General features: G+C 43.0%; 1 protein-coding gene across 6 annotated transcripts in view; it reads left to right on the top strand.

Annotated features, from left to right (window-relative positions):
• Positions 1 to 20,542, top strand: part of Sanbr (SANT and BTB domain regulator of CSR) — a 64,612-nt gene that overhangs the window by 26,453 nt on the left and 17,617 nt on the right. For all 6 annotated transcript variants that reach the window (XR_015002835.2, XR_015002838.2, XR_015002836.2 and 3 more), the window contains 6 exons: positions 2,475 to 2,598; positions 4,576 to 4,728; positions 8,838 to 8,983; positions 10,521 to 10,620; positions 13,220 to 13,252; positions 14,315 to 14,414. Coding sequence is in view for 1 of the 6 variants with exons in the window: in XM_085692277.2 (XP_085548403.1) it covers positions 2,475 to 2,598; positions 4,576 to 4,728; positions 8,838 to 8,983; positions 10,521 to 10,620; positions 13,220 to 13,252; positions 14,315 to 14,414 (656 nt within the window). In the remaining 5 variants the exon portion in view is untranslated. The remainder of the gene's footprint in view (positions 1 to 2,474; positions 2,599 to 4,575; positions 4,729 to 8,837; positions 8,984 to 10,520; positions 10,621 to 13,219; positions 13,253 to 14,314; positions 14,415 to 20,542) is intronic.

The raw sequence follows: 20,542 nt of genomic DNA, 5'->3' as shown, positions 1-20,542 counted from the left end.
TTTTCTAAGAAGCCTGATGACATGAGTTTGATTCCCAGAACCTACCTAATATGGGAGGGGACATATGACCTCACAAAGTTGTCCTCTGACCCGCATACACACCCATACCCATACACACACAAAAACAGAAATAAATTATTTTAGAAAAACCAAGAGCTGAGGATGTAGCTCAGAGGTAGAGTGCTTGATTAACATGCACAAGGCACTAAGTTTGATCCTTAGCATACCTGAAAGAAAGAAAGTAAGGGAGGTGGAAAATGTCCTTATAGAAGAATATATACTTACAAAGAAAGTTGTTAACAACCTTTAATATGTGTAATGCATAAAACAAAACTAAAAGTCTGGGGACGTAATCCAGTTGGAAGAGTGCTTGCTTAGCTTGCATAATATAGTCCAAGGTTTGATCCTCAGTGCTGCAAAACTCAGGCATGGTAGCACCTACCTGTAATCTCAGTACCCGAGACGATCATAGAAAATCAGAGTCATCATGGCCTACACAATGTTCAAGACCAGCCTGGAATTAAGAAATATATATCCCATTTTAAAGAGCATATTCTCTAAAATATTCTGGATGGTTCTTTTTACGTATTAAAAATGTGTAAGTGGGCTGGAGAGATGGCTCAGTTCATAAGTGCTTGCTGTACAAGCAGATCTGAGCTTGGATTCCCAGGATCCACATAACAAGCTGGATGTGGCAGCCTATGCTTGTAACACAAAGGCTGGGGTGGAGGGTCCTGGAAGCGCTGTGGTGAGCCAGTGCGGCCATAACGGTGAGCTCCGGCTTCAGCGATGCCCCGTCTCAGAACAGTTAGGTGGCAAGTGACAGAGGAAGACATCTGATCTCATCCTCTGGCCTCCACACACATGCATGGCCAAGTGTACCAATATACATGCTCAAACATGCAGTTACCACACATACAAAGTAATTTTAAAAATCCATAACCTGCGTGTATGCACACATACATGAAAGCATGCATCCACTCTGCAAATACACATACTCACACACCTATAACCGTAGTCAAGTGTGGTTTATTGTATGTAATCCATGAACTTGAAAAGTGAAGGCAGGGAGCTGGAGAGATGGCTCGGCATTTCAGAGCACTGGAGCTCTTCAGAGGACCCGAGTTCACTTCTCAGCACCCACACAGCAGTCCACATCCCTCTGCAGCTCCAGTTCTGGAGCATCTGATGCCCTCTCTGACCTCTGTGGGCTCTGCATACACCTGATGCACAGACATACATGCAGACAGGTGCATAAGATAAAAAATAGAGTATTTTTATTTACTTAATAATATTGTTATTTGGGGGGGGGGGTTCAAGATAGAGTTTCTCTGTGTAGCTTTGGAGCTCGTAGACGAGGCTGGCCTCGAACTCACAGAGATCCGCCTGCCTCTACCTCCCGAGTGCTGGGATTAAAGGAGTATGCCACCACCATCTGGCAAGAGTATTTTTTAAATAAACAAACTGTTTTTAAAGCCGGACATGACTTCTCCAGGCCTGTGATTCCATCCTTGGGAAGGATGATATAGGAGGGTCAGTGCAGATTCAAGGCTAAGCTAGGCTATAACATGCCATCCTGTGTTGTTAATTTTTAAAAATTGTCTCTAAATAATTTTTAAGACAGATGTACCTGTATGATTTGTAATATCATATTCATACTTCATTATTTGCTGAACTAAGCTAGATGTGGTAGCCTACTCCTAGTATTCCAGCATCCCAGAGACTCAGGCAGTAGGAACTCAGTTTTTGAGGCCCACAGAGCTGTGTAGCAAGTTCCTGGCCAGCCTGGGCTATCTAGTAAGAACTTGTCTCAAATAAATAATACTACAGTTACATGTGGCCATAATAAATATGGTTTATGCCTTTGACGGTTGCTAAAATGTATATAACTAAGGAAGACTGGTTGTCTAACACCGTATTGCTCAAGTAGAAGATGCTGTTGAAGAGTAATGTAATAAGCCGTCACATTATTGAAGTATTTAGAAGCACTAACAGCACACCTTACAACACGTACAGTTCAAGTAAAGGTCTCAGACATCCATCACCAAGCCTACTGACCTGAATTTGACCCCTGGGACACCCCTAATATGAAGGAGCAAACTGATTCCCTCAGATTGTCCTGTGACCCCCACACACATACTCACATGCACTCACACACATCCACGTACATAAGCAGTAAACAACTTTTAAAAAGTAAAAATGAAATAAAGATCCTTTAAACCAACACTACATGCTTCTTAAGTGTTGACCTATTCAAACTGTTTAATAATATTCAGGTCAACAAAATAAGTGTGTTCAGCCTTTTCATACCTTCTTCTGTTGTCTAAAGAATAAAGAAATTGTACCTGTTTTTCAGTGTAGTCCATGCCACACTCTTAGTTGAAGAGTATTCTTGGAAACAAGCCACAAATGTTAAGACATTTGGTTAAAACAAATGTATTTCTCACTTAAAATAATTGAGACTTTTTCTCCAGAGATAAAACCTGGGACGTACATGAGTATTTGAACAGTCTTTTTGAAGAATTAAAATCTTGGAGAGATGTGTATTGGCGCTTGTGGGGAACGCTCAACTGGCTGACTTGTTCCAGGTGTTGCCAGGTGAGGTTTAAAGAGAGCGGGGCAGGAAGAGCTTTCTGTTCAAATTGTCTGCATCTGCCTCTCTTTCTTTTGCTATTTTGTCCTTTCTTCCCCTCGTGTTTATTGCTCAAACAATTCTTGTCGGACTTTCAGAAAAGCAACAGATTCTTTGTTGTCTAATCCAGTTTTTCAGTGTAAAACATATAGAATCTTTATTGCTTTTATTTCCAGCCAAACTGTTTCTCCACTGGGCCATGAATTTCCTTAGAGATTCAGAGGCATTCGGCCTTTTGTTGTCTTGGGTTTCAAGACAAGGTGTTACCGTGCAACATGCACTGGCCTGGAGCTTGTGATCCTGTCAGCTCCCTGCTGCTGCTGCTGCTGTTGCAGGTGTGTGCAGGTATGCACCACCACACCTGGCTGCTTCTTAGTGTTGTTGCATTCCCCAGAATGCTTTGTTCCCTCCCTTAACCCCAGTACCAGGGCTCCGGAGTTGGATCTCAAGCTGTAGCACTGAGCTGTGTTCCCAGCTTTAATAATTTAAATTTATAACAAGCACAAGCAGGTTAGTTCTTGAAGGCACATTGTGATGGCTTTTTATAGAGTCATCATTGTTCCTAGTTAGTCTTATGTAAATCCAAGGATTTTTAACTCAAATCTCATATGAATGCCCTTGCTTTAGATTTCTCTCTGACTTGATTTTTCAGTAGAGGGAAGAAAGAACAGGTCATCGAAACCATCAGAGTCGACATGTGTACATCCTGCTCGCTGGGCTAGCCCTGAGAGAGCACTACTCATCCGTTTGGTGAGGCTGATACATACAGCAGTGTTACCACCAGCAGGGCATAAACATTTTCATTGTTATGTGTGCTCTTTTTTTAAATCAGCTTCTTCATGGTTGACAGTCACTATCAAACCTGTGTGTTTGATTGATTGTTTCTCCTTTTTCAGAATGTCATTAGATAGAATCATACAATATTTAGTTACTTGAGTGGAATTCTTTCACTGAATAGAATGAATTTGAAATTTAAACATGTTGTTGCCCATAACCATTTTCCCCTTTTATTGCAGAGGAGCCTTCTGTCATACGAATTACAGTGTGTTTCTTTTACACAGCTGACACACATTTGTACCGGTTCAAGTTTAGAGCCATTGTGAAGACAGTGACTATAAAGATTCCCATATAGGTTTTCTCATAAAAATGGACTTTTAGATCTCTTAAGTGGTTATCCAGAATTAGAACTACAGTATAATAATCTAAGTTACCATTTTCTAAATTTCCTGAGTCCTTCTGCATTCCTTTAGCCAAGTATGAGCATGGTAATTGTTCCATGTCTTGTGAACACATTTGAATATTTGTCATTATTGTTAAACTAAGTGTTAATTTTACTCTTCCCTTTGAGTTTTTTATGAACTTACATATGGATTGGGAACCCATTTCATAACCAAAACATGTCAAGTTATTTTTTTTTAATGACTGGAAGTTAGGCCACAGTTTTCATTACTACCAATACTAAGTATCAAGAAAATCAAAGAATAACCAAGTGAGGTAAAATAATTTGATATTTCACTGGAGTTAAAAAAAATTGGTGAGTTTTAAAATTAGGTGTATATACTAGGATCAGATTTTCTCGTCTGGGTTTTCAGTAAAGCACTTTTGGTTTTGTTTTTTAGAAACTTCTTTGGAGTATAGCTGCATACTATAAAATTCATTGTTACGTAATTCACCCATTTTCTCAGCTCGCACAGCTGGTACCGCTTACTGCGTGCCGTCGCTTCAGTGCAGTCCCGTCACCTCACAAGGGCCTGTGCCATCTGCTCCCGCTCAGATTTCTTGCCTCAAGTCCCAGCAAGTGTTCATCTCCTTTGAGTCTCTGTCGACAGATCATTTTTGTGTGTTTCGTATAAATGAGACACGCGATATATGATCTTCAGAAGTGATTGAGACATGTTTCATTGTGGGGTGATTGCTGATTTGTATGTCTTTCTTTCACCCAGGCTTTTCTCTGCACTGAGTTCTCCCACTGTCAGTACCACTCGGAAGTAGTGGTTTATTCCACCACCTTGAGCCCCCTGAGCTCGGTGGGCACGGGCGTCTACCCCTGCTGTAACCAGAAGGTTCTTCGGTTCGATCCCACTCAGCTCACAAAGGTGAGAGTTTCTGTTTTAATCTTCGATTGAAGTTTGGGAGTTTCCTATATCTATACAGTGACTGTTGCTCATACTCACCCACCTCTCTCTCCCTCCAGCTCCCCTTAGTACCCCCACCCCGTCTTCCTCCCACCTTCATAGCTTTTGCTGTTATTAATAACCCTCTGAATCCAGTTATCTCTGCCAGAGGAACTAAAGGTAAGTTTTGAATATTTCCTTTTATAGTCCAGCTGCCCCTAACGTTTTTATGTCAAATCTTTTTTTTTTTTAATATTTACTTATTTATTTATTATGTATACAATATTCTGTCTGTGTGTATGCTGCAGGCCAGAAGAGGGCACCAGACCCTGTTACAGATGGTTGTGAGCCACCATGTGGTTGCTGGGAATTGAACTCAGGACCTTTGGAAGAGCAGGCAATGCTCTTAACCTCTGAGCCATCTCTCCAGCCCCTATGTCAAATCTTTTTAAGTGTAACTACATCAACATTCAAAACAAGAACTTCAGAGGGTACCTACAGAAGTAAAGAAAGAAATAGCACCCCTCTTCCCATACCCCGGCTTCTTAGAAGTAGCAACTCTTACCAGTTTGCTTCCAGATTTTTTTGTTCAGGCAAAAGACATGAAAGGGGGCTGAGGGCTTCCTGGCAGGAAGGGTGGCGAGACAGTAGAGAGAGGAGACAGGAAGAGAGTGAGCAGGAAGGAGTGCAGTCAGATAAATTATACACGCGTGAAACTGTCATGTCTTTTTGTGTGTGACACACTGGGTATGACCAGGCTCACTCACATAGGCTTTGTTTGGAAACTGTCTCCAGAGCATGGATGAGTCATGAGTGACCCCATCATTGAAGACAGTGACTTCCTCTCCTCCATCAGCCCTCAACTACCATAAGTCCTCTCCGCCCCCCCCCATGCTGAATATTGACTACAAGTTTAGTCCTGTGCCAGCCCTGCAGGCAGCCACAGCTGCTGTGAGCCGGTGAGCACCACAGCCTTGTCAGACCCACAATCCGGGCTTTCGTGGTCCTCCCTCACTATCATCCTTTCTGGCTCCTCTCTGTGATGTTCCCTGAGCCTTAGAAGGTAGTGTCTGTTCACTGCTCTAGAGGTGAATAGACCTGAGAGAGCGGAGCCCAAAAGTGAGACAGACTAGTCTCATCCAGTGGCCAGCTTTAGTCAAAGCAGAAGACAGTTTATACCACGAGGGTTAAGAAAGATCACCTGAGTAAAGTTCTTGTGAGTTCAAGCTGTACATAATCACAACGGCAAAAACATGTTTTCCATAGAGGCATGTAAACACATAACAATAGCCAGTTGTAATGAATCATCTAAAGCACATTCACTCTATCTGCTACACCGGGAAGGGGCACAAAAGCACATTCCAAGAACAATACCACAGTTTTGAAGAAAGCGAGGTCAGAAAACTCTTGTTTTCTTGGAGTTTTCTCATAAGCACTCAGAATTCCCCTCGAATGATTCCATTCTTGGACTGTGTTCCGACAGTGTGGCTCTCCCAATTAAGCTAATCACTCAGCAGTCACGTGTTCTCTGAACTGTGCCGGCCACGAGTCTTTGCATTGACCTTATTGTGTTGCCAAAAGAAGTTTCCTTGGTTAAGGTCCTGGACCAGCCCCAGCGCGCTCCAGCCTCAGCGCTCCTGCTTCCATAGTCTCCGCACCATGTGTTCCGGATCTTTTTTCTTTCCTTTCTTCTTTCTTTTTCTCTTCTTTTCTTTTTCTTTTTTTTAAGGATTATATGAACCAGGCTCACACCTGTAATTCTAGCACTCAGAAGGCTAAAGTGGGAAGATTGCCAAGAGTTCAAAGCTAGTCCAAATTACATGGTGAATTTCAAGCTAGACTGGGCTACAGAATAGGACCCTAACATAAGAAATAAAACAAATACATTTTAGACACAAATTATTGGTAGGGTTTTGTTGATGTTTTGTGTTTGCTTTTTTGGGTGTTTCTTTGGGGGTGGGTACTGGATATGTTATACTCCACATTGCTCCTTTTTTTAAAAAAGGTGTGTGTGTGTGTGTGTGTGTGTGTGTGTGTGTGTGTGTGTGTGTATTTTGTCTGCTTGTATGTATGTGCACCATGTGTCCTAGTGCAAAGGAGAGAAGAGGGCATTAGGTCTCCTGAAACTGATTTATGATTGGTTGTAAGCCACCATTTGGGATCTGGGAACTGAACTTAGATCATTTGCAAGAGAAACAAGTGCTCTGAATAGCTAAGCTGTGTAGTGAGGGGCTGCAGGCAGGCCTGCTTTTTGCCTCACCCAGCTCCCGCACGGCTAGCTTAGTCCCAGAAATAACAACACACAAATTGTATTCATTTAAGCACTACCTGGCCCATTATCTGTAGAGAGTTAGTTACTAACTAACTCTCACATCTTGATTAACCCATTTCTAATAATCTGTGTAGCACCACGAGGTGTGGCTTACCGGGAAAGATTCAGCATGTCTGACCTGATGGCTGGCTCCATGGCGTCTGCCCCATTGCCCTCTTCCCAGCATTCTGTTCTGTTTACTCCGCCTACCTAATTTTATGTCCTATCAAAGGGCCAAGGCAGTCTCTTTATTGACCAATGAAAATAACACAATAGACAGATAACCCTCCTCCATCAAAGCTGTCTTTCCAGTCCATTTTTGAATTCTCCCATATATTACATCCTGACTTTAGTTTTTCCCTCTCCTTCCAGTCCCTCCTCCCCATCATCCACTCCTCCTCATTTCCCTTCAGAAACGGGCAGGCCTCCCAGGGACAGCAGCCAAACATGGTGTATCAAGTTATAGTAAAATTAGGTTGGATAAGGCAACCCAGTAGGAGGAAAGGGGCCCCAAAAGCAGGCAAAAGAGTCAGAGGCGGACCCTACTCCCCCTGCTAATGGCCCCACAGGAACACCAGGATACACAGCCATAACATCCATGCAGAGGACAGGTCAGATCCATACAGGCTTCTGATCTGTGGGCCCTGGTTAGCTGATTCTGTCAGAGCAGTGCTTGCCTTAACCACCTAGCCCAGTTTTTCTTATGTGACTGGTGATCAACTCAGGTATTTGTTCATGTGTACATTTATGTTTCAATTTCTTTTCTGTATTTTTTAAGGGAAAAGTATAAAATATGATGATTTGGCTGAAGAAAGATAAGTATGATTTGTAAAATATTTTTCTTCATTCTTGAGAATTTAATACAGGTATGAAATGAAATATGATCATATCAACCTTCATTTCTCCCCTCCAGCTCTCCCCATATGCCCACAAGGGGTTCTCCTCCTAAGTTCATGTTTTTTCTTTCTTTTTTATAAACCTCTAAGTTCAGTTAGTGCTGCACATGTGTATATGCATAGCCATCCGCTGGAGCACAGGGCTCCTACCAGTGGCCACATTCTTTCACATCACCCCCCAGTAATTGTCAGCTGCAGCAGCTCCTCAGTAAAAGGTGGAGCCTAAGTTCATCTAACCTGTCTGTGCCACAATTTAGATTGGTTTGATTTTACACAGTGTCTTAGTCAGTGTTCTGTTGCTGTGAAGAGACTATGGCCACAGCATCTATTAAAAAGGAAAGCACTTAATTGGGATTGCATAGAGTTTCAGTGGTTTAATTCATTATCATGGCAGGGAACATGGCAACACACGGGCAGACATAGTGCTGGAGAAGTAGCTGAGAGTTTTACATCCAGATCTATAGGCAACAGAAGGGGAGACAGCCACACCAGGTCTAGCTTGAGCATATGAGACCTCAAAGCCCATGCCCAGTGACACACTTCCTCCAGCAAAGCCACACCTCCTAACCCCTCCAAGTAGTGCCACTCCCAGTGACTAGATTTCAGACATATGAGCCTATGGGATCTGTGCTCATTCACACCGCCACAACCAGATAACCACATCTGCTGTGAGTTCATGAGTATAGCATCCATGTCATCCCCAGAAGACAGCATCTCACAGCACGTCTTTTGAACTTACACTCCTCCTACTCTGTGATGGGCGTGAGCTTTGGTGTGTGTGTGACCTGTCCCATTGGTGCCCCACTTATGGCTGAGCGCTGCATCTCCTGAACGATAGTTTTTATAGTGAGCCTGCCTCTAACAGTGTCTCTCCTGTCTGACAGGGCTGTAAGGTGAGGGACCACATGGTTATTCTTCATGATCAAGGAGAAAGTGATGATGCATCGTCTTGTCCGACTACTAGAATACTGGACGATCTATACAAGCACAGGGATGTCATTCTTGTGCCTTTTCTTAAAGATGCGGCTAGGTGAGGAGAAAACACTACTTTTCCATTTTATTCAGTGCTTTCCAGTTCATGATCCCTCCCCCACAGTTTCCCCATCTCAATGGTGTCAGTCCTCCTGCAGCTGCCATTTCAGAGAGTTGAACTGTTGATGCTACAACATCCCAGCATTGCAGTGTGTGCATGTGCACGCGCTTACACATGTGTGCATGCTGGGAAGGGGGGATGTCTTAGTTAGTGTTTGTATTTCTGTAATGAAACACCATGACCTAAAGCAAGTTGAGGAGGAAAGGGTTATTTGGCTTACACTTCCACACTGTAGCATATCACTTGAAGGAAGCCAGGACAGAAACTCAGACTGGAGCTGATGCAGAGACCCTGGAGGAGTGCAGCTTATTGTATTGTTCTTTGTGGTCCTTATAGAGCCCGGGACTACCAGCCCAATGGGAGCCCCACCCACAGTGGACTTGTCCCCCACCCTCCACCCAAGTCAGTCGTTAATTAAGGAAATGTCCCACAGGCTTGGCTACAACCTGATCTTTGGGAGGTATTTTCTCATTGCGCTCCCTTCTCAAATGTAACTTGTGTTAAGTTGACATAAAAGTAGACAGGAGGGGGATGTGGAGAGAGGACAGAGCTTCGTTGAATTTATGGTGATTTTCAACACCAAGAACAGAGTTATTTGACAGATAAAATAGAAAAATACAGGAAGTTCAAGGGGAGAGAAAACTAACAAAAAGGACTTGGTAACTAAAAATGTTGAGATTTTAAATCCAGTGTTTGGAAATTTTGAGTTCCACATCTTCTTACCCCACCCCCACCCCATCTCACAGCATCATCCTGGGATCAGATCTCAGGCCTCAAACTGGACACACCTTGTGCCAGTGAGCTGTCCCCAGTGACACAAGCCGGGAAGAAGCTGACAGTTGAGATCGTCTTTCCATAACTTTGAACTCCTAAATGTAGTTATGTCTGCAATCCCTTTTGTGGTTTTGTAGCTGCAGCAGGCTGTTGGCTGGACTCTTTGGAGCGCGATGCCTTACCACCTGCTTCTGGCAGACAGGACTCGCCTCTAGGGGATGCTCTCTCTCCTAAAGCAAGTGCTGTACATTAAACGTGGAAATGTTTCCAGGCATAGTTTCTCACACCTGTAATCCTAGCACTTGGGAGGCAGAGGTGAATGATCTCTGAGTTCAAGACCAGCCTGGTCTACAGAGTAGGACAGTTCCAGAACAGCCAGGGCCACACAGAGAAACCCTGCCTCAAAAAGCAGGGGAAGGTACATACTGAAGTGACAGCCTCACAGTCGAAAACGAAAATTTCGGTTTTGTAGAGATAAGGATCAGGACTGAGGCCACCGTAAGAATGTGTGTCTCTTAAGCCATACGCAGCATCTGTAAGAACAAGGTAGTCTGCATGCATATATGAGCACAGTGTGTGCAGTGCCTGGGGAGCCAGAAAGGGGTCACATTCCCCTGCAGCTGAGCCTTCTCTCCAGCCCTCCTGTAAGTGGTAAGAAATTGAATGTTTCTCTACAAAAAGAATGTTCTTATCTTTCAAGTGATCCTGGGGCTGGCTCCTGTGATGAGAAGGGCCTGGAATATGATGTTTTACTGGAACCAAATACACCATGGGGCCCCAAAATGGGGGAGCTCAATGCTGTGAGTAACTTTTCTGTTAAATGTGTATATAAAACAACTGGTGGCATCTTGTCTCTGACAGGAGCCTGGTCTGTTGAAATTAAAATTGAACTGGTTATCCAATTATAACATGATGCTGTGCTGAGTGAGCAAAAGTGTGGAGAGTGACAAGGAATAGACTATTTGACTCCAGGGGACTGACGGCTGATAAAAGTTTAGGAAAAAACCCTTGTTTTCAGGCTTTCTATTAAGGAAAAATAATGAGCTGAGAAATAAAGGAAATGTAAATGTGTGTTTTGTTCCCTTCTTGTTCTTTAATATATTGGTATGAAATTTTGTGTTTTATTCAAAAACATGTTTTATTTTTCCAAAAGTTTTAAAATTGAAAAAATTTAAAGGTGACCAGATGTAATAAGAGGCTGCTTATTCATTTCCCAGCTGCCCAAACTCCCAAAATAACCACACAGAAACTGTACTAATTAAATCACTGCTTGGCCCATTAGCTCTGGCCTTTTATTGGCTAACTCTTGCATATTAATTTAACCCATCTCCATTAATCTGTATTACCACGTGTCTGTGGCTTACCAGGTAAAGTTATGGCCTCTGTCTCTGGCGGGGCTACATGGCTTCCCTCTGACTCAGCCTTCATCCTCCCAGCATTCCATTTAGTTCCCCCTCCCCTGCCTAGCTCTGTTCTGCCCTGCGCAGGCCTAAGATGGTGTCTTTATTAACCAGTGGTAGTCACAGGATACAGGGGAATCCCACATCAACCAGAAGAGCTTGGATTCCGTTTATTCTGCTGAGTTTTGTTATTAAGACCCGGGAATCTATTAACTTGTTGGCTTTCTTGGTGGATGTAGAATTTACTTGAGAAAGTGAAAAACTCCAGAAAGCTACATAAATAGATAGTAATTAGTTATTTAAGAATTATGTACAAGCTATATAGTTACGTGGTTTCTTAACTTAAAATAAATGCAAACTTGAAGGCATTACAGAAATAGAGACAGTTCACAGAGAGAGGAAAGAGAAAGAGGGAGCAGAGTGAGGGGACAGGAGAGAGAGCAGGGAGAGAGCACACCCACTGTGAGAGCCCAGAGAAAGCAGCAGAAGGAGGGGGCAGAGAGGGGAGAGAGACTGGGGAGAGAGAAGGAAGGGCAAGAGCAAGAGGGAGATGAGCAATTAATCATTTTGTACACTGCTGTAAGCACAGAAACGATTCCCAGTGATGAAGATAGGATTACCCTCAACAGTGCAGAAGAAGAAAAAGAGAAAGAGAGAGAGGGGGGTAAAGAGAAAGTGAGAGGAGAGATGGGGCATGTGAGACAGTAGGAAAGAGAGATGGGGAGAGAGCAGGGAAAGTAGGGGAGAGGGGGAGAGAGAATGAGAGCAGAGAGAGTAGGGGAGAGGGGGAGAGAGAATGAGAGCAGAGAGAGTAGAGGAGAGGGAGGAGAGACAGAATGAGAGCAGAGAGAGTAGGGGTAGAGGGAGGAGAGACAGAATGAGAGCAGAGAGAGTAGAGGAGAGGGAGGAGAGACAGAATGAGAGCAGAGAGAGTAGGGGAGAGGGGGAGAGAGACAGAATGAGAGCAGAGAGAGTAGAGGAGATGGAGGAGAGACAGAATAAGAACAGAGAGTAGAGGAGATGGAGGAGAGACAGAATGAGAGCAAAGAGAGTAGGGGAGAGGGGGAGAGAGGATGAGAGCAGAGAGAGTAGAGGAGAGGGGGGGAGATAGAATGAGAGCCGAGAGGAGGGGGAGAGAGGGAGAGACAACAGAAAGGAGGAGATAGGAGATAAGGAGACAGCAAGAAGAGAGAGGACAAAGACGGTTGAAAGGGAAGGGGACAGTGAGGAGATGGTGGGGAGCAGTAGACAGGAGGGCAGGATGGCATATCCACCACAGTGCTGTAAGAGCACAGGATCGGGGCCTAGTTAGGTGCAGGGAAATTCTCTCAGGAAGATGAATTCTCCACCTTCAACATAGTGTTGCCATTTCCAGCTCTGTGACCTACGGACTGCCATATAAATACACATACATGTGCATCTATATGCAAGTGTACATATATACATACGTTCATACATGCCTACATATAGAATCTGAAACCTAGGCTCTCCATATAAAGGAAAACAGGTAATATTTCTCTTTCTAAGTTTGATTTATTTCACTTAATATGGTGATTTCCAGTTGTGTTCATTTTCCTGCAGATGTCATTTTTATAGTACATTAAATCCCATATTTTATTTATCCATTCATTTGTTGGTCGACATCTAATCTTGATCTGTATCTTGGCTTTATTACTACAGTAAGCACGAATATGCAGAATCTCTGTAAGGTGCTGAGTTGAAGTCAATTGGGCCTGTGCACAGAGTGCTGTTGCTGGGTTGTGTGGCCATTCTAGTTTTATGTGTTCAGCCCCCATACTGATTTCCACAGGGGCTTCACAAGTGTAAGCCCTGCTCTCCCTGTATCCTCACTGGCGGTTGTTGTCATCTGTTTTCTTGATGCTGGCCTCTCTGGGCGGGGAGGGGGGTGGTTAAAAATGGTTTTAAATTATTTAAGCCTGAAAGTTAGCCACGCTGGTAGCCATGTAGGTTTGTTGACTGTTGCTCCTCTGCCTTTCAGTTCTTATCACTGAAAAACTGGACGCTGCAGTTGGTAAGTGAGCCGCTGGATTCCGTTTCTGTGAACTTCTTGCTTCCATATTGAAGTTTGATAATAAAATGTTAGCATGTTATTTTATAAACCTTGGTTAAATGTTTGTCATCTTGACCACCTTTCCAGTTTTGCACTCACTAAGAAAAGACAGAGCCTGATGTGCTGACTCAGGCCTGCAGTCCCACCAGCTGGGAAGCTGAGACAGGATTCTAGTTACAAGACATTTTTAAATGTATGCGTGTCACCAGTGTCAGGGTGCCCTTGGAGGCCAGAAAAGGGTATCAGAACCCCTGGACCACTGAGCCATCTCTCCAGGCCCTGGTTAAAGTCATATTTAAATCACATTTAGGGACTTGTTGGATGACTCAGCAGTTAAGGGTGCTTGCCAGCAAGTCTCAAGATTTGAGTTCAATCCCTGGGGCCCCCCATACGACAGGAGAGAACAAACTCCTGCAAGTTTTCTTCTGACCTCTACACATGTCCACAGACTAAATAATCAAATAGACAAGTGTGATTACATCACATTTATATTAAGAAAACTCTATTAAGTTATTGTTATTGTTGTTGTTGTTGTTGGGTGTTTTGGTTTTGGTTTGGCTTCTCAGATAATTTCATGTTGCCCAGACTGGCCTGGAATGACTCTGAATTCGTGATCCTCTTGCCTCTGCCTCCCCAGTGCTGGGATCACTAGCATGGATTGTGTTTGTTTGTTTATTTTGAGGCATATTCTCCATGTATAGAACAAGCTAGCTTCAAATTTACCATCCTTCTGCTTGGCCTCCCAAGAACCTGTATGTGTGTTTGTGTGTGCACACACATGCATTTGAGCATCCACAGAGGCCAGAGGGATTGTGGAGCTTAGATTATAGGTGCTTGTGAGCCATGTGATGCGGGTGCTAAGAATTCAGTGTGTGTCCTTGAGAAGAAAAGAACACACAGCTACTGAGCCATCTCTGCAGGCCCTTCTTGGCTCATCCAAGAAATTAGGGAAATGTGTCCTCAGGAATTCGCTCCTGACACAGTAGTGTGGAGTTGGTCAGGTGTGCTTTTCTCTCCATCTAGAAACAGCAGTCGCTGTTCTCAGAAGAGGAAGAGTACACCACTGGATCCGAGGTCACTGAGGATGAAGTTGGTGATGAAGAAGAAGTGACCAAGAAACAAAGTAATGGTTTCTAAGTTAAAATCAACCCTCACTATTTGTGGAGAGGTATTTTCTGAATCTTCAAATGCAAGGCGTGGGTGGTTGGAGTTCGATGTCTACATGTAAAGTTGCACTGAGGAAAAGAAACAGAAAGGAAGCTCTTACCCATTAAGATTCCCCAGCCCAAGCTGGCCCAGGGCTCAGCAGCTACAGGCACTTGCTGCCAAACCAATACCTGGAACCCATGTGGGGGAAAGAGCCAGGTGCTGTAAGTTGTCCCTCTGACCTCCACAAGTGCATGTGTGCCATAGTGCTCACACGTGCACACAAACACGGAGAGAGTAAGTGAGCCCTGGTGCTCTGCTCAGTGTGTATTGTCTTTAATCTTAAAAAAAGAGCTGGAAAGATGTTTAGCAGCCCCTTGCTCTTCCAGAAGACCCAGTTTGATTCTCAGTCCATCAGACACTATAAACCTCCTGTCTTTAGCCACTCAATTTTAACATTAATTACTGACTTATATGAATGCCTTTCTTGGTTGAAAAAACCCATTTCTATTTCTGTATTCTAGTTTTTTTTGTAGTGAATGGATGTTCTAATTTATCAAATGCTCTTTTCTTTTTTTTAAAAAAAAGCAGCATTTTTAATTAATTAATTAATTAGTTATGTATACAATGTTCTGTCTGCATGTGTGCCTGACCGCCAGAAGAGGGCACCAGATCTCATAGATGGTTGTGAGCCACCATGTGGTTGCTGGGAATTGAACTCAGGACCTCTGAGCCAGTGCTCTTAACCTCTGAGCCACCTCTTCAGCCCCACTCTTTCCTTTTTTTGACGGTTAAAATCGTATAGGTCTCCCTCATTATGTCAGTATAGTAATGATGACTTTTCAAGTGGTCCATTGCCCTTCTGGGGTGAGCTCCATTTGTTAAGAGATGTTCTGTTTATGTTTTATACCATTTGACCTGCTTATATATTACTAATAAATTTTTCATGGTGCCTATTGGAATATTTTCAGTTTTCTTAGGATTCTTTTTTCTTTTTTGAGTTTTGATATCAAGTTAGTTATAACCTTCTAAATTAGGAAATGCACTGTTCACTTTTTTGTAGGGGAAGAGAGGCGGCGCGGGACCAAGCACAGGGTCTCGGGCTGCCCAGCAAGTGCTCCATCGCTGAGCAGTGACCCCAGCCTGTGCCTCTTTTCCATAGCAGCACTTTGCGTATTCCCTTCCACAAACCCTGATAAAATTCAGCAGTGAAGCTATCTGGACCTGGAATTTTCTTCATGGAGGGTTTTAAATTTCTTTGTTGTAGTGTTGCTCAAGTTTTTAATTTCTTATCTGTTTTAATAATGCATATAGCTGAAGAAATTGTATCCATCTTACCTAATTTGCTGGTATAAAGTTGTGTTCCTTTTGTGTCTTGAGAATCTCTACATGGCCCTTTGGTTTGGAGTCACTAATCTAAGAATCGGATGTGGATGTCAGATAGTTTCCATAGCTGGTTTTGGCATTGCTCTCGTCGTATCTCATTCTTTATGGTTACTTGGAGCTGAGGTTTTTGTTGTTTTTAATTCTTTTTTAGTATCTAAAATGTGTTTATTGGGATGGTTCCCATTCATCATGAGCTAAAGTGCTTTCAGGGGTGCTTCCTCTTGAAGCAGAATCCTGTCAGTTTGCTTTTTCTGTGTGGGCTGACAGATCAGCAGAGCAGCCAACACACAAGACTGCTGTTTGTGCGTGGGTAGAGATTCAGGAAGGTTATAGCATCCAGGCCTGCGGCATCTGTGAAGTAGGAATTGGGGCTCTCAGCAGATACGCCTCTGGTGCTTCCTCTCCTCTTTTGTAGAGATGAAGCCAGTTCTTGTCAAAAGCATGTTCTCTCAGGGAAGTCCTCACTGCTAGAAAGGTATGTTTTTAATTCTTAAAGTAGAAGCTTGGCTCATTGGTGTGGCTGTGATTACAGGTGTGCACCATCACGCCCAACTAGAATTTTAGTTTCTTTTTACTTTAAAGAAATCTGGATATATTTAAAACTGTTTTACCCTGAGCTACTGTGATATATTTCACAGATTTTGACATATTTTATTTTGATGTTTCACATACACACACACACACACACACACACACACACACACACACACTGGGGTTGAGAGGAGTTGTTTGCTTTGTTTTGAGACAGGGTCCCATATATCCTCAGTTAATTATAATTTGCTGTGTAGCCAAAGCCCTTGAACTTCTGGTCCTCCTTTTCTACCCTCTTTGTGCAAGCTAGGCAAGCATCCTATCAACTAAGCTACACCCTAAGCCTGTTTTGTTTTCATTTTTCCTTTTTGAGATCAGACCTGTACTTGATATGTAACCCAGGCTGGCCTTAAGCCCAAGGCAGTCCTGCCTCAGCCTCCCAAGTGCTAGGATTATAGATGTGTACACCATGCCCAGTTTGGGTTATAGTTAGTCAGGTATTTTCTAATTTTCCTTATGATTATATGTGCATGATGTTCATGGAGGCCAAAAGAGAGTATTAGAGCCCCTAGAACTGATGTCACAGACAGTTGTGAGCTGCCATGTGGGTGCTGGGAATTGAACCCAGTTCTCCTGGAAGAACAGTCAGTGCTCTTAACCACTGAGCCATGTCTTCAGCTCCTAGATGACTTTCTTTTTTAGTATAGGACCTTGCTGGTAAACAAAGCTAGCCTTCAGCTCACAGTCCTCCTTTCCCTTCTCCCACTGTTGAGACTATGAACACACATCTGTGTGTCTTGTATGCTCGCTGAATTCACCGTAGACTATGAACACATCTACTTTATTTCTCACCTCCTTTCATTTTCTAACTTAAAAAGACACATTGTAGCCGGGCGCACACCTTTAATCCCAGCACTTGGGAGGCAGAGGCAGGCGGATCTCTGTGAGTTCTAGGCCAGCCTGGTCTACAAGAGCTAGTTTCAGGACAGCCTGGTCTACAAGAGCTAGTTTCAGGACAGCCAGGGCTACACAGAGAAACCCTGTCTTGGAAAAAAAAAAAGCAAGGATATATTACATAAATTGCATGCTGTTGGTAAGTGTGTGTGTGTGTGTGTGTGTGTGTGTGTGTGTGTGGTTTGTTGAGATAGGGTTTTCTATGTAATCTTGACTGTCCTAGAACTTGATATATAGACCAGGCTAGCCTTGAAATCACAGAGATCCTCCTGCCTCTGTCTCCCAAGTGCTGGAACTAAAGACATGTGCCATCATGTCCAGTAGCAATTGCTTTCTTAAGAACGGTTTTGCAATCTCAACCTTTAATTGGAACTTTTGTTTCTATTTTATTTATTTATTAATAAGGTTATATAGTCTGCCATTTTACTGTGTTGTATTTACCCTACATGGTTCTTGTCCCCCCCACCCCCCGCCCATGTGTATTGTGTGTGTGTCCTCTGAGACAGGGTTTCTCTGTTTAATATATGTGATTGTCCTGGAACTCAGAGATCCACCTACCTCTGCCCCTCTCTCTGCCTTCCAAGTGCTAGGATTAAAGGTGTGTGCCACCAATGCCTGACCTCTTTTTTTCTACATTTTTTACATTCATTTATTTAGGTGGGTGGTATAAATGCCATAGCACATGTGTGGCAGTCTGAGGACAATTCTGGAAGTTGGCTCCTTCTTTCTACCATGTATATACTGGCTATTGAACTCTTATCAGGCTCAGCAGTGAGCACCTGTACCCACTGGACCATTTTACCAACCCAAACTTTTTCATTTATTTATTATTATTTGTGTGTTTTTCTGCTTTCTTTGTGTGATAAGAAAATAGTATTAGTTTATCATTTTAATAATCTTATTTCATTTTTATTTTTATTTGCTTTTTGCTATTCTGAGGTTTGTAACACACATCTTTAATCCAATATAGCTAAATAGGATTTACTTTAAACATAAGGGCTTTCTAATAGTCTTAATTCTGCATGACTTCCCCTGCTGTCTGCTGCTGTTATCATACACATCAGTACTGTTCTGTTTTCATGGACGATTGCTTCCAGAACACCACACATGCTCTTCAGACGCTCCAGCCCCTTATAAAATGACATTATTCTATCTGTGGTTAACCTCTCTGGCCTCCTGTATACTCTAAGTCATCTCTAGATTACTTGTAAACAGTATAACTAATTACTATACTTTATTATGTAGGGAGTCATGATGTTTTAAAGTCCTTATTTTCAATTCAGACAAAAATTTTAAGTGGACTTTTTTAAACTATAGGCAATTTTGAATCAACACATGTGGAAACATGGATATATAGGTTGGCTTTGTTTATGATGACATCATAAACTCAAGTGCTGATTTTTTTTTTGCTTTAAACTTTTTTATGTTGCTGAGTGTGGTGCTGCGCACCTCTAACCCCAGCACACAGGAAGCAGAAGAAGGCAGAGCTCTATGGCTTAAGGCTAGCCTGGTCTACAGAGCAAGTTCCAGACCAGCCAGGACTACACAGTGAGGCCCTATATCAAAAATACACACGCACACACACACACACACACAGTGTGTGTGTATGTGTATATATATATATGTATATATATATATACAGATAGATAGATAGATAGATAGATAGCTATAGCTGTAGTCAATTAACAAAGAGAGAATAAGAAAAATAATCTTTTGTGTTTGCCCATATACCAGTCATTTTCCTTCTCAGCGACGCTATCATCTAACACTGTCTTTCATTGTGTGCGGCTGCCTTTATTTCCTGTAGTGCAGGTCTATTAGCAAGGAATTGCTCCCTTTTATTTATCTAAAAAAGAGAAAAAGAAAGTGACTTACTTATTTTTTTAGATGGCGTTGCCTGCTGTGGAACTGAGGTTGCTGGGTATGTTTCTCTCAGCACTGGATACCACAGTCTTCACAGAATTTGGGAGGCATAGTCATCTTCTTTCTCTTTAATTCATCTGTGGAATTCTAGGTACATATGCTAAATCTTCTGATGATGTTCCGCACATCTTGAGGATTTTTTTTCCCTTTGGTCTTTTCTTTATGCTTATAGTTTGCTTTTGTTGTCTTCTGTTGTTGTTTTTGGTTTTTTAAGACAGGGTTCCACTGAGTAGCGCTGGCTGTGCTGGGACTCACTCTGTAGACCAGGCTGCCCTCAAACTCACAGAGACCCACCTGCCTCTGCCTCCTGAGTGCTAGGATGAAAGGCATGCGCCACCACTGCCTTGCTTAGTTTGGTCATTTCTGATGTCCTGTTTGTGAGGTCACTGATTTCTTCTTCTGTCTCCCAATCCCCTGAGCTGTTTGCTTTCTATTTCACCCTTTGGGGTTCCTAAAGAACACTTTTCTTTTAGAGACTAACTAGTCCTTGGGGTGATGCTGCCCACATTCGGGTTGGTCTTCCCTACTCACTGAGGGCCCTTAGAGGTCCTCTCGCAGATGCCCAGCCAGACGTGTGTGTCCTAAGTGCCTCTAGGTCCACAGCCAAGTTGACAAGGGAGAGTGACTGCTAAACCAGAGCTGTCTTTAGACACCAGGGTTCACCGCTCATTGTCTCCTACTTCAGAGGTTCTGCTTTTCCAGACACAAATCTGCCCTCTGGCACTTTAACCCCGCTCTCTGCAGCTTGAAGTGTGTGCAGTTTGGAGAGCTGATTCAGTCCAAGGCAGAGATTCCCCTGTCTCACAAGCATAGGTGGCCTGTTAGGGGCTAGGGTTTGTCACCCTGGCGGGGTTAAGGCTCAGCTCAGTATTTGGACAGAGTTGTACTCTACATTCTTCTGTTGGACTCTGTCACCCCCGGAGTTGGTCAGGCTTAGCTTCTGGCTTCAGGCTAGAGGACCCCAAACTCACAGTTCTTACCTCACTAAGTTTTCAGTATAAATTGCCTAACTCTGTGCCTAACTTTGATTATTTTCCAGTACTTTGAATAGCTTTGGTAAAATTTCTGTTGTTTTTGTATCAAAGGACTGGCCCATCCCTTCTCCACTCCATTACCATATATCCTGTTCTTATGTCTTCTAGCAAAGTTATAACCCTTGATCGGTATTATTAATTTTGCTGCTGTCTACTGTGATATCTCCAAGTTCATCGTATATACATCATATGTTACAGGTTCCCCATGCTCAGTAGTGACACGGTTCCCCTTGAGAAAGGACAGAGCAAACTTGGAACATAAGAGCTGTGAGAGACA

This window comes from Myodes glareolus, chromosome 8 (genome assembly GCF_982192425.1).
Source record: "Myodes glareolus chromosome 8, mMyoGla1.1, whole genome shotgun sequence".
In the NCBI taxonomy this organism is placed as follows: domain Eukaryota; kingdom Metazoa; phylum Chordata; class Mammalia; order Rodentia; family Cricetidae; genus Myodes; species Myodes glareolus.
This window is presented reverse-complemented; position numbering and strand designations above follow the sequence as displayed.